General features: G+C 30.9%; 1 protein-coding gene across 1 annotated transcript; it reads right to left on the bottom strand.

Annotated features, from left to right (window-relative positions):
* Positions 1–3,397: 3,397 nt before the first annotated feature.
* On the bottom strand, positions 3,398–11,261 carry LOC132924424 (dual specificity tyrosine-phosphorylation-regulated kinase 2-like). Its single transcript, XM_060988732.1, has 2 exons — positions 9,368–11,261; positions 3,398–5,497 (listed from the first exon to the last, which is right to left on the bottom strand). The coding sequence occupies exons 1-2, from the start codon at positions 10,424–10,426 to the stop codon at positions 4,808–4,810; spliced, it is 1,749 nt and encodes a 582-aa protein (XP_060844715.1). The 5' UTR covers positions 10,427–11,261; the 3' UTR covers positions 3,398–4,807.
* Between the last annotated feature and the right edge of the window lie 2,712 nt (positions 11,262–13,973).

Below are 13,973 nucleotides of genomic sequence, written 5' to 3'. Positions count from 1 at the left end.
AATCTCGATATCAATGTTGTCACTCGTGGCGCTGGCACTTTTGACAACAAACAACCGAAAACAATAATAATTATAAGAAGGTGTATAAATATTAAACAAATCCCGGAAAAAAGAACAATTTCTAGAAAATATTAAATAATATTTTAATTGAAGATGAAAATTAAAAAATGATCACTTACTACGCACACATTTACATAATTATATGACCCGTATGCATACACATAGAAATTGTCTACATAGAACTCCTTAAAAATGGTCGGTGTCTAATTTTTTTTGAAATACAAAAAATATATTTCTTTTGAAAAATGTTGTTTGCTTATTGCATAAAATGATGTGAAAAAATTATAAAAAAATGTATCTTTTATTCTTCATTTTTACTACAGATTAGGTAGTATATTTTTATAATTTTATATATTAAATACAATATATTAACATTTAACTTAGTATAATGTAGATTATAGACTATAGAGTAAATTACACTTTTTTTTACAACAATGTATATCGTACAATATAATATAATTATTTTAGTTTTTTTATGAACCAACCAATTGAACAAATGTTATCAGCAACATGCTAAATGTTTTTATATTATATACTTATTACGCTGGTAAAATTATATGATATTATCATTAATTGATAAATAATTAATAATAATAATTTGATATTTACAAATTTTTTTTGAGGGATAATTATTTTTATACAATTTGTATGTGTGTACACATGGGTCGTGTAAATGTGTGTAAATAATCATTTTTATTTTTCATAATTAATTAATATATTTAAAAATTTTAAAAATTATTCATTTTTCCTTGGTCTTTTTTATCGATTACCATACATATTATAATAAACACAAGTTGCAGATGGACGAGAAGAAAAAAACTACAAGTCAAAAGCAGAAAACCGCTTGCATACAACCGGTCAAAATAGTATGCAATGAACAGCAATACTGAAGGATTTTAGTATCTATTATTATTTATAGGTCTACCTATCACAAATTTACAACTGCGTAGGTATGCGGCAGAAAGGCATTTTAATATCTCGCCTTTCTTCCCCCCTCCCATTATAAATATTTTGATTTGATTTTGTTTTAAATACATAATTGTAACATATTAATATAATATTATTAGTTTCATTAATATTTTATCATGATATAATGTAATGCGAACAATTGTATTTTTAGGATAGGCAACCAAACTTACACCAAACATAATATCCGTAATAAAATATGTACATCAATGTAAACGATACACAACGTTTAGCATGACAATTTGCCATTTAGTTGTGGTTGTCATCCACATAGAGTCTTACCCAATTGCAAAGCGTAACCACCGCATTTTAATAACAACTATTTTATTTGTGTATACTTAATTATTAAACATCTGTAGACTTGTAGTAGATTTAAATAAATATTCCTCTATTCTTAGGAAATTACTACAAACTATTTTTGGGCCAATAAAAATACTAGTTCCACTTACCACAAGTAATTTGGGCTCAAATATAAAATCTGAACTCTAATAATAAAATTAATGTAGGTTTAATAGAGTAACCGCATAAATGTTATTACACATCATCAGTTTTATACTTGATATTTTGTCATTCTGAAAAAAACGTTCTCAGCAATCGAGACGAGAACCCAAATATCTTGACCAAAGAAAAACATAATCAAATTATTTTGACTGTTTTTCTAGGTACATCCTATTATCATCCTACATCCTATATTATCTATGTCATTATGTATAAGATTTGTTGTATTAAATTTGTTTTGTTAAACAAATAAAGAATTTTCTAGGTACCTATACGAGTAAACCACAACGGAAAAAAATATCATATTTATTCATATTTTTATTATTTATTTTACAGATAATAACTTTACAATCTTCTTCAAACAAACTGGTTGAAAATAGCTGCCTAGTACCTAGTCAATTAATCAATTGTATAATAAAAATAAATAGAATTCACAGCCTTTGATACAAAATATCAGTAGTTCTATCAACAATGATTTATTTTAAATAAAAAGTTATTAAATTAGTATTATTATCTTATTTTTTTTATTTTAAGGACTGTATTTTATTGTATTTAAATAGATAATTTAAGTTCAAATTTGGATGACATTAGATATTTAAACAAAGAATAATGATTTTTGTTATTATTTGAGGATAGTAGAAACTTATTTTAACGTATATTATATTTTACACACACAATGACATTTTAAAATGTTATTTTTGCAGTAAAAATTATTTCAACCTACTAATAGTAAAATAAATTACTTGAACAGAATTACAACAATAATTTAAAATTAAATACATCATAAAATATAAGTGAAATATACCCACCTACCTAATATTATAGACTGACAGACAGCCTCTGCTCAGAACAGTTTTTTGTATTGAACTCAAATTTAATACATACATAACAAAAATGTACAGTGATTACTCCTCAACAGTGAAGTCCTACTTTTGATACCTACTGAACGGTACCTAAGCAGTAACAAAAATATTTTATTAATAAGTCTTTATAACTAATATAAAACATAAACAATAACCATAGTACATACTTATAAAAATAAAATTGAAATATTAAGTTAAATAAAAATTAATTTCATCAGTGAGTATCATCACATTAAATTTCTAAACGATTTAAAAAAAAATTAACATTATACCGTTGGCATAGAAGCGTGTTATTGCATATCGTTCATCAGTTGATTATAATCCGATGAGTGGAGAATAGTTATTCACTGCTAAATAATAACAATACTCTAAATGACAGAAAGTGTAGCATTGTGTTCACACTTCCTGGTGAAAAAATGCTATTTTATACAAACAGGTTAATAATGGTTAATTTGAAACATTATTTTTAATAAATGTGTAATAAAATGTTCTAAAAAAGGGGGATTGAATTTGGAATTTTCAAGAGAATTGACTCATTGATGTAGGAGTCAATCCGCAATCGCTTGGTTGGCCCTGTTAGTTACACTTATCAACTGCTTATAATTTGATGTACTAAGATATTGAAAAGTGATGGCAACATGGTATTTTAATTATGTTAACCAGTAACTCATGAAGCCTTTATGAATTGGAATCCTCTCTATCACAGTTATTTATATATTTGATACAATATAATTTGGTTGTTATTAAATTTACCATAATGAATTTGACTGTAGATAAATTTAAAATATATTAATTATCAATTGTTTTGTATTTAAACGATTTATATGTGTGAATAAGAAACTACGTACGATACAAACACATAAACATACATAATACTTCTTCTTTGTTTTCAGATTGTTATATTATAAGTGTATTATTTTAATAATGTGGATTTGATGTAGATCCTTAAGGCGTTTAGTGCCCGTTGATCTATTGGGATACATTGAATGATGGCAAATAAATTCCAAACATAAATGTAATTATATTTATTTTGGTTGTTAAATAAAATGTTGAGACCGCAGTTGAACTTAAAAGATATTTTATCTATGTATTTATTTACATAAATATCAGTCGTTAGAAACGTAATATATATATATACAATAATGGAAACAAAAAGCTTACGACAAACTTCTACATTGTTGCTTATTAAAATTAAAATTATTGTAGCCTTAACTATAATAAACTTAAATTTTAATTATGTTATGTATTATCTTAACTATAATCGCTAATCAAAACCGATTAAGATTAAATTCTTGAAATCTGACATTTTCGTTTCCAATGTGAAATAATAATAATTATAAATAATAATTGTATTCTCTTTGTCTACTTCAACTTTGAGTTATCCAATAATTCGAATAGTAGACTCAAGATTTTATCACATGTCATGTAATATAAAAGAGATTAAAATACATATTATATAGATTAAGTAAAAACATTGTCATCATTTAAAAAATGACTACATTATGATTTATGATATTTGATATTACATCAATAAGTAACTACTCATCAATAATAATATAAATAAATTAATTAAAAATGATAATTTAAACTTATCTTAATAGTCAATTTGAGTACATTTTTTTTATTATTTTATTCAGCTCATTCGATATTATAAATTAAATGAAAATTCAAAATTGAACATCATTTTTGAAGTAATCTGCTAATAAACAATAATTAAAACTAATACAATAAAATATTCTAAAAATTTATAAAATAAAATAAAAAATGAACACACACGTTATTGCAAAAGTTGTACAGATTTTGTGAATGGAAATACATTTTATAACTATTTATTAATATTTATATGATAGACATCTGACATTTGATTAACATTTGGATCACATTTCATACACATGTTGTTTTTATATATATATATATTATAGTTTTATCAATTTAAATTTTATATAAACAAAGAATGGTTGGAAAAGATAAAAATGTATTACATTTTAAATAATTTTTTTTTTATACGGGGTATATTTTTATAATACAACTTATAAATATAATCTAAGATTTAAATACAATCAAGTATGTAATAGTCAATTTTTGTATCAAACAATAATTATGAGTTACAGAACTTAAAATATAATTGGCTAAATTTCAAATTTGTACACACACAAAAAAAAAATTATACATTTCTCTAAAATTACATATATTTGTCTGAGTTCAAAATTACTGGAGTATAAAAAAAAATCTTAAAATATAATTGAGACAAACATAACATTATGCCGACCTAGAGATCCTAAAATCGGTAAATACCTATTTTTCAACAAATAATTCACAAGGTTTAGATCTTCAATAAATCTATCTACTCATCTAAATTTAATCATCTTCATTCAGGAATTACAACCATAGTACAATATGTTTTTTTTAGAGGATAATTCTTACATAATACATGTAGATGTGATCTGGGGTAATTTACCCGATATCTGAGAGTTCCTGGAATGCATGGGCAATGTTTGATGATGATTTGATTCAGATAATTTTACCCGTAAACTAGTAGGAGTACTTTCTTGTGAATAATGTTGATGTTCAGCAGCTGGAGGGCGAGGAAGTCTACGACGTAACCAACTATGCCTTAGCGCCATAGCAGGTGTGATACGGCGCTCAGGGTCCCATTCCAAGCACTGAGTAATAAAATCTAAGAACAGTGGATCATCACAGCCTTTGAGCGCTTTTGATAAGTCTTTAGATTCGGGTGGTCCTCGAGCTTTACCCTTCCGTGATATACTTCCTTTGAGAATGGTTGAGCCATCAGGTAATGTGGTCTGGGAGCAATACCTTGGATACCCTCTAGAGCTTATGAAGTAATTAGAACGCTTTGAAGCATCTAAAAGCTTTTTAGGTGGCATTCCTAAAAGTTCAATAATACAAGCCAATTGATCAGTTTCATCTTCACCTGGAAATAATGGAAAACCGGTAAATAGTTCTACAAGAATGCAACCTAAACTCCACATATCAATTGGAAGTCCATATTTTGCACCCAGGATTACTTCAGGAGCTCGATAAAAGCGACTTTGGATGTATGTATATACCCTCTGATGTTCAAAACAGCTTGAACCAAAATCAATGACCTGAAACCAAATTTATATTGTTATAATAATAGAAAATAAAAATAAAAAAATAAACAAAGATAGTATTTTTATTATAAATAAAACAAATTAAAGCAATCAATCAAAGAAAACATTTAAAATGTAAATCAACTAAAAAATTAATATGTATTTATAAAAAAAATAATTAATATTAGACACGAGTAAGTTGTAGATGCCTACTAAAATAATAATTAAATTACATTTTTATGGATCAAAATAATAATTATTTATTAACTGGGTATGATGATTTTATTATTTAAATCTGTCTCATACAGATGTAGAACATTTTGTAATGGTTACATAAACAAAAATGAAGGCATGGAAAATTTATACTATTTTAGGTAGAAAAAAAATGTATATATTTTACATAAATTATAAATTTAAATAAGTAGTTGCAGGAAGGCATATAGTTTAATTGTAGATTTTAAACAGAAATAAATTAATAATAAACATATAATCAGTTATTATATTAAGTAGAATCAAAATAATAAATCAAGAGAAGTAGATTTTGAAAAAATCTAGAATAGATTAACTATTTTATTAGGTACTTTTTCAACTGGTAAAAACAATAAATATGTTTATAATCTATCATTTTACACACTTATGCAATTTGTTCATTTTCTTTATACATTTTAAATAATGTTAGATATTGTATTTATAATCATATAGACTGACATAAATAGAAAAAAGAACCTAGAATTTTTATTATGTGGTTTTAACTTTTAAAATTGTAAGAACAGTGTTAAACGTTAAAATGTAACGAATTAACACTAATTTCAGTCAAAATTGAGATTGTGCAAGTTTGATTTAAAGTTTTGAATCATTTAATCACATCATATCTTTTAAAATATGTTACTTAATTTATTTCCATCATACAGTGTATGCAAATCAAACAGCTATTTTCTAATATGGCATCTGCGGTTTACCAAAAAAATATGTGGTCTATCAAAATTTAAGTTTACAGTAATAATATTTAAAGTATAAATAAAAAAATTAAAATCTATTTAATTATAATTTATTATTAAATTTAGAAATGTTCAAATATGATTTACCCTGTATACCTTTTTCATACACAGCAGGACATAAGTCATCCCACCTACCACAGAATATAAATAAAAAGTTATAAAAAAATAATTAGTTGTTTTTTAAAATTTCAAATTGTTTGCACGTATGGTATTTTTTTTATTTGAAATTTTTGTGCAGAAAAAAATTAATTAGCATTTTAAAAACTATTTCTTCAGCTAAAAATTAAAAAAAAGTTGCTCTAACACAAACTACACTAAACCAACTAAACTATTGTCATAATATGATAAAGTATATATCATTATGAAAAATTAAGATGAAATATACAAATTGGTAGGTAATAAATAACAATGATGCAGGATTCCTAGCTATAGGTAGAATACAAAATATTGGTAGACCGCACATACTATACTCATCAGTGGTATATCCAGAATTTTTTTTAAGGGGGAGGGGGCACACACTGTCTAAAATTTTATAAGCCATATTGTAGTATGCATTCATGTATACAAATAAATATAAATCTTTTAAATAAAAAATAGTAAATACGGCCAACGAGGGGGGCATGGCCAGGATACGCCACTGATACTCATAATTATAGTTAGATAATACACAAAATGGAGGTACACCACATTTTGGGAGATAGTCCAGTAGACAGTACAAAGTATCAAACATTATACAGTAGTATAATTAGTACATTAGTATTTAACATCACATACTCATAATAGAATTATGATCTACAAATCCAAGACTGTCAACCTCAAGTAGAACTAAAATACCTTTTGTACGTTTAAAAATTCAAAATAAAATAAAAATTATTTGCATATTTAGGTATTGGATAATTATTTAGTTTTAATTTTTTTTTATATATGATATTATTAAATACCTATAGTGTATATTTTAATATTTTTCATTTTTCATTTATAAACAGGTAGAAACTATTAATAAATATTCCAACATTCAATGTTATCTAATTTTACAACTATGTGCATAAAAAATAAGTAACAAATTTAGTTTAGTGGCATTTAAAATTTAAATTTGATAAAAACTTAAAAAAAAATTGAAATACCCGCTATTATAAGTCATAGATTAAGAATAAGTAGTAATAAATAGATGTAATTATTCAAATTCAATTAATTTAAGTATGCTCAATAGGTATAAAAAAATATTTGTGTTTTATTGAACTAATGATATAAGTAGGTTTTATAAATTATTGGTACCTACTTAAGTAAGTTTTCTGTAAGAAATGAAATATAACTTTTTCCATTTCAATTAGGTACCAATAAATAGATAAAAGTATATTACAGACTATAGTATAGTACCCAATTATTTAAAAACTTGTACAATTTTAATTCTCATTAATATTAGTTAGGTAGTTACTATAGTGAATGTATAAATTACATGTGTATCTTTTATAAATACCTAAGAAGCTAAAAGACCTACAAAATAAATTTCAACAGTAAAAATAAATAGTACTCAATTGTCAATTTAATTTAAAAAAAAATGCTTAAGAAGATTTTAGCGAGTAATTTTTTTTTTCTCTGGCATATGTGTAATGTAGCAAATTTAGATTCAATGGAACTAATCCTGTATTGTTAGTCATAATATTTGAGAGAGAATTGACCTACAATTAAAATTAAAGTTAAAAATATTAGCTATGTCATACACGTTGGCTTTTTTTAAAAAAAATATTAAATTTTTTCTGCGACATACAAGTTATAAATTATATTTTATGTACTTATAACTTACACAAATATTGAAATAAAAACTAGACATTATTTTCTGATACTTTAAGTTTGGTGATTGTTATTTTTTCTTTACACTAACTAACTAGCACTACTGGTTCTAGTGAACACAAATTTATTGTTGTTTGTTAGTAAAAGAGAGAAAACAAATAATACTAATATAATAAGTATTAAGTACACTCTCTTAACTATTAAAGATAAAAGAACATTGACTTGTTAATTGTAAAGTATTTAAATGTATAAAACGGATAGTTAAATAATACAAAATGTTCACCAACTACAAAGAATTTTTAAATTTAAATCACATTATCTTAAATATTTTTAAACTTTTAAAAAAAGGATATCTACTGCAAAATCTTGTTAAAATAAAAATTTACAAACTTATATAAAAGTGTAGTTTTCAGTTTAGAAACATAAAAGTATGTAGATACATATGTAATTTAAGATAAAGATAAAAATTATAAAAAATATGTAAGTAGCTATTGCAGTTAAATTATTAGAAAAATAAATTTGTTACATTGATATAATATACTCTTTATGCTTCTGGTAAATATCAAAAATAAATACATATACTTATGAATAATAATTAGCATGAATATGATTATAGTTTATAGTATAATGATAAAAAGTACGTATATGAATATGACTCATAGGTTTATAAATAAATAAGCCAAAGGACAGTGAGTAGTACTAGTACATAATGTTGAATTTCCATGATTAAATAACTTAATCCAAAACTTTTTCAGTGATTCATTTATTTCATTTGTATAAATTTAAATATCTAATTAAAATCAAAATAATAATCCTGTTTATTACTATGTATTACTAAATGTAACATTGCAACTGGAAAATATAAATTGTACCTACCAATTATGATTTTTTTTATAATTTCTAGAAACTTTAAATGTGAATAGACAGGCAATATTTAGTATTTACCAAGTATGAGAAATTCTAAAACTGATTAGTTCATTATATTGACTTAAATCGGATAGTAATTGGAATAGCACAGAATATAATAATGTGGAACACATTATGGAAATATAATGATTAATATTATTAAATATATTAACACTTGATGGGTATTTACCTTGATCCCACTTCGGCCATGCTGTTTCAAAAGAACATTTTCTGGTTTCATATCACAGTGAATTATTTTGTTGCGGTATAAAGCATCAAGACATACAAGTAGTGAATGGCTAAATTTTCGTACTAATTGAAGACTGAACCCTTGATATTTATTTTTCTTGATTAGTTCATACAAATTGATGGATAAAAGTTCAAAAGTAATGCACATATGTTTTCTGAATGTAAAACTATCAAACATATGAATAATGTTCATTAAATTGTGAATATCCTGTTTGCGCAAATGTTCTAATATTCTGATTTCTTCTTGGGCTTGCCGATAAAACCGTTTCTCGTTTCTGACAATTTTGAGTGCGACATGTTCGTTAAGCTTGTGGTCATATGCTTTGACTACTTGACCAAAACTGCCTTTGCCAATTACTTTGAGCAACTCGTAACGATAACCTACATGGTCATGAGGAACAAATACATATCCACCTTGATCATTGTCAAATAATGATTGTGTTCCGTTGAAAGGTCGTTGCTTCTTGTCTGCTTCAATGCCAAAAAAATATACTTCTGGGAAACCAAATATCTCTATTTTTTCAAATTTGCTCAAACTACTGCTGTATTTACTACAGACATAGTCGGGTGTGAAGCCTTTCTTTTTCGGTTTATTCAGCGATGTGACCTTTGAATTTGGTGAACCGCTCAAATCATCATGCTTAATGATTGGCTGAAGACAAGAGGTGGCCGATTTTCCGATGCCGTACAATGCATCCTTGTTCTCTACATACAAATCTATGTTGCTCGTCGCCTTGTCAACGATTATGTCGAGGTTTGATGGTTTCGAACATTTTTTCGCCAATTTGTTAACGGCGGAATTAGACTTCTCGAGAATTTGTGAGTACTTGAGTAATGACGGCAGGTGATCACTACCGCAGTCCGACTGCGATATACAAGAGTCATTGGACGTGCTCGACGTGCCATTGTTGTTGGACAGCAATATGTGCGGCCGGTTCCGAGACAAAGGCATCTCTTTAATTGTCGATACGGGATTAATGGTGGTGACCGTGATACTCATAGCTGTTCGGGTGTCGCGTAGTACCTGAACACACGCATTTAGGCAGTTCTACTGTTGGTCAACGGCATAGTTTCGGCATCGGCGACGTTTCCCGTCCGCATCGTCGCAGTGGTCTTGCATAAAGTATACTTCCTAATATTATGTACGATATACATAAAGGCACACGAAGTACTTACGTATATCCGATAATGTATACGTAAGTGTAATATAAACAGGTATTGAAGCGCGAGTTACGTATCGCGAGTAAATATAAAAAAACAGAAATAGGAAATAAATAAATTATCAAAGGTAGATTTTCGAAGACGAATTATTATTTGAAAAGAGCACTTGTTGTCCGACGACGACGATTCAGCTTGGGCGCTCGTCGTCCACTGACCAAATGCGGTGATGTATAGACGACGACGGGTCACGCGTTCCGACTTATCACACGGGACCGATAGTATTGAAGTCACACGGATCGGAAGAGAAAATCCCTCTAAATATTATTATTGTTTCGAGAGGCGGAAGAGAAAAGTTAAAAAGAACACCGCCGAATATGTTTGTCGGAAATATTATCGTTGTTGTCACTGCGCGGTGTGATTTTCGGCCGTGCAGTGGCCAGTGAGCAGCACGAACAAGACGACGGTGGAATAGTAATAATAATAATAATAATAATAATAACTAAAATAAAAAAAGGAAAAAAAAAATAATAGTGTTAACAATAATAATTGTTCTTCGGTGCAATACACTCGGGAGCTCGGCGGCTACGACGGTAGTGGTGGTGGTAGTGAACCCACTTCAACAGTGCGGCACCGACACCGTTGTCACGGTCGCGCGCACGGTAATATTCGGCCGGTCGCGGCGATCGGTCGTCGTCGCCGTCGACGTCGGCGGTGTCCGCTTCGCCGCCGACCGACGGACGGTGTTGCGGCGCGGGCGGGCAATCCTCTCTCCGCGGCCCGACCGTCTGTCGCACACGTCGGAGTATGGTGCGCGGGGAAGAGGAAGCGGTACGCGCGCCACACGGACTACTCACCACGAGCGGCGCAACACACAACGCCGAGCGGGTTGCGGCGGCGTGGCGGCTCGTTCGATCCCTTAACGACGGGGGACGGGCACAGCCCTCGCAGCGCCACGCCACATGTGCGTGTGTGGCATTTCCTCGTACGCCGCGGTAAAGAGCCGATGCCGCCGGCGCTTTTTTGCGTCTCGTTAAGCGCGGAAACGCGCTACGGGTCTCCGTGATTTTTGTAATGACATTAATCGTGTGTGATTACGGTCCAAATTCGGATCCGTCTCGACCCCGCGCCAGATGACCCCCGAGGCCCCGACGACAATAATATTATTGTTGTTGAACGATATTATTATTATCATTATCGACAGATCTCGTCTCGTATTACGTGGGCGCACACACACACACGGTTTACGATTGTCGTCGTCTCCGGGCGACTACTGAAAATATAAAAATATTATACATTATATAATACGTATTATCGCAGTGCGATTATTATTATTTCGAGAAGAGGGCCGCCGCCGCCGCCGCCGGTCGACGTCACCGCCGCGCCGCCTCGAGGAGACAAAGACCCGCCGACCGTACGGCGGCAGCGGTGGCTATACGACGGCGGCTGACGAGTGTGTTCCTTTTCTACGGTTTTTTAAAACGCGCGGGCACTCGTATAAAATAGGGACGGCGCGGCGGCGGCGGGTGGCAGCTGACGGCTGACGGGTGATTGTGCGTAACCTATTTAATATATTATTATTATTACTATTATTTTATAGGATGAAAAAAGACGTCGTCGTCGTACTACCGCGCGCGTACGGCCCGCCGCCGTCGGTTTTATAATACTACTCTCCGTCGACTGCCGCCACCGCCACCGCCACTCGCCAGTATTCCGCTTCTGATCGTCGCAAGACGTCCGGTCAACGACTATGAAAAAACACGCGGGGTCGCCCGCCCGCGGCTCCGGCGGTGGTTATTTTTTTTACAATTACATATTATTATTATATATATATATTTAGTTTCCCCTCGCGCCACCGTCCCGATCGATACGATTTTTATCCGATTGTTTTCCCCCAACCCGTTTGTTTCCCCCGCACCGACTTAATATTATATATGTATATTATATACACGGTAAATACAAATAATACGATATTCTCGCGTGCTCCGCGTTTTTCAGTCGCAAATTATTATTTTTACTATTTATATAATACATATATATATATTTTAATGTAGACGCCTTTGCCCCCGCCCCGCGTCCCGCTGCTCCGTACGTAGGCACTGCTACAACAGCCGCGTAGTCGTATTGCCTACGATATTCGCGCGACACGCTCGTCGGCGGTAGTCCGCGGAGTGTGGTATAATCGCAAAATTACATTTGAACTACATTATAATACATTATAATATTGTGTGTAGGCATCGTTCACAAGCGGACGACGGCAAAACGCGTAAATCATCATACATATTTTATTGTGTGCAGAGAGAGCTATATATATATATAATATTATTACGATATTATTGGTGGCTGTTGTAGCCGTTGTAGGCCGTCGCGGGCACTGTTGGTTTTTTCACTCGGGCAACGGCGATGACACGCCAGTCGCTATACACATATAGGAGGTACCTATATATTATAATACCGGTGGTCGTAGTGAAAAATATTAAAACATTATTCACACGTCACACGAGAAAAAAAAAACAAACACAATAATATTAATATAACGGATATGTAGGTACACATCACACTTTGATAATAATATTATGTACGAGAACGAGTATTGCAGTGATCGGTTTGGGTAAAACAATATATTATTATAATAGTATTGTGTTATTATTGCGCGCCGCGATTGATGATAATAATAGTAAAGGCCAGCGCGATGAGCGAATAGAGATAGAGGTACCTACGTAGTATGTGCATGTACCTACTTTATTGTGTGTAATACTACGCCGTGCACACATTACTGTACGTACATCGTGCACTAACCCGTGTACGGCGCGCACACACACACTCGCACACGCCGTGTGCGTTCGGTCGATAAACTCGATTTATCGTAATAATAATAATAATAATAATATCGTCTATTCGACACGACGTACACAATATTACACAAACACACACACACACATATTTATATATATACAAACGCTGAAACGCTCACACTATAATATAATAAACGTGTGTGTGTGTGTGTGTGTGTCAAACCCGTCCAAGGGATCATCTATCGTCGTCGGCGCGTTCGAAGGTTCTGAACTTCTAAAGCTTATATTATTGTTATAACAGTAACAGTAATCATTTGGTACAGCGCGTTTTTCCGTTCGACGACCGCCGCCGTCCACTTTTATTATTATTATCGTCCTCGGTCCTCGGTCCTCCGCCTCCTCTAAGCGTTTGAATGCCGCGAGAATGCGGGACACTTGTTATTTAATTTATTAATTATTTATTACTATTTCCTATTCGTTCACGTTATAAACGGAGTCCGACGTTTTTTATTCTTTTCCACGAGGACCTCCGACGCCGCCGAAGGGTACAGTAACTAGTAGTGTACAATACTTATATATATATATGTGTGTGTG

Source organism: Rhopalosiphum padi, chromosome 3, assembly GCF_020882245.1.
Source record: "Rhopalosiphum padi isolate XX-2018 chromosome 3, ASM2088224v1, whole genome shotgun sequence".
Lineage (NCBI taxonomy): Eukaryota > Metazoa > Arthropoda > Insecta > Hemiptera > Aphididae > Rhopalosiphum > Rhopalosiphum padi.
Note: the sequence above shows the minus strand (reverse complement) of the source record. Positions and strands in the feature narration are given on the sequence as shown.

Bases quoted from the DNA above. Each gene is read 5' to 3' on its own strand.
- LOC132924424 (XM_060988732.1), bottom strand. From the start codon at position 10,426: ATGAGTATCACGGTCACCACCATTAATCCCGTATCGACAATTAAAGAG. The intron at 5,498-9,367 runs GTAAATACCCAT...ATTTGGTTTCAG, and splicing joins ATGGCCGAAGTGGGATCAAG to GTCATTGATTTTGGTTCAAG.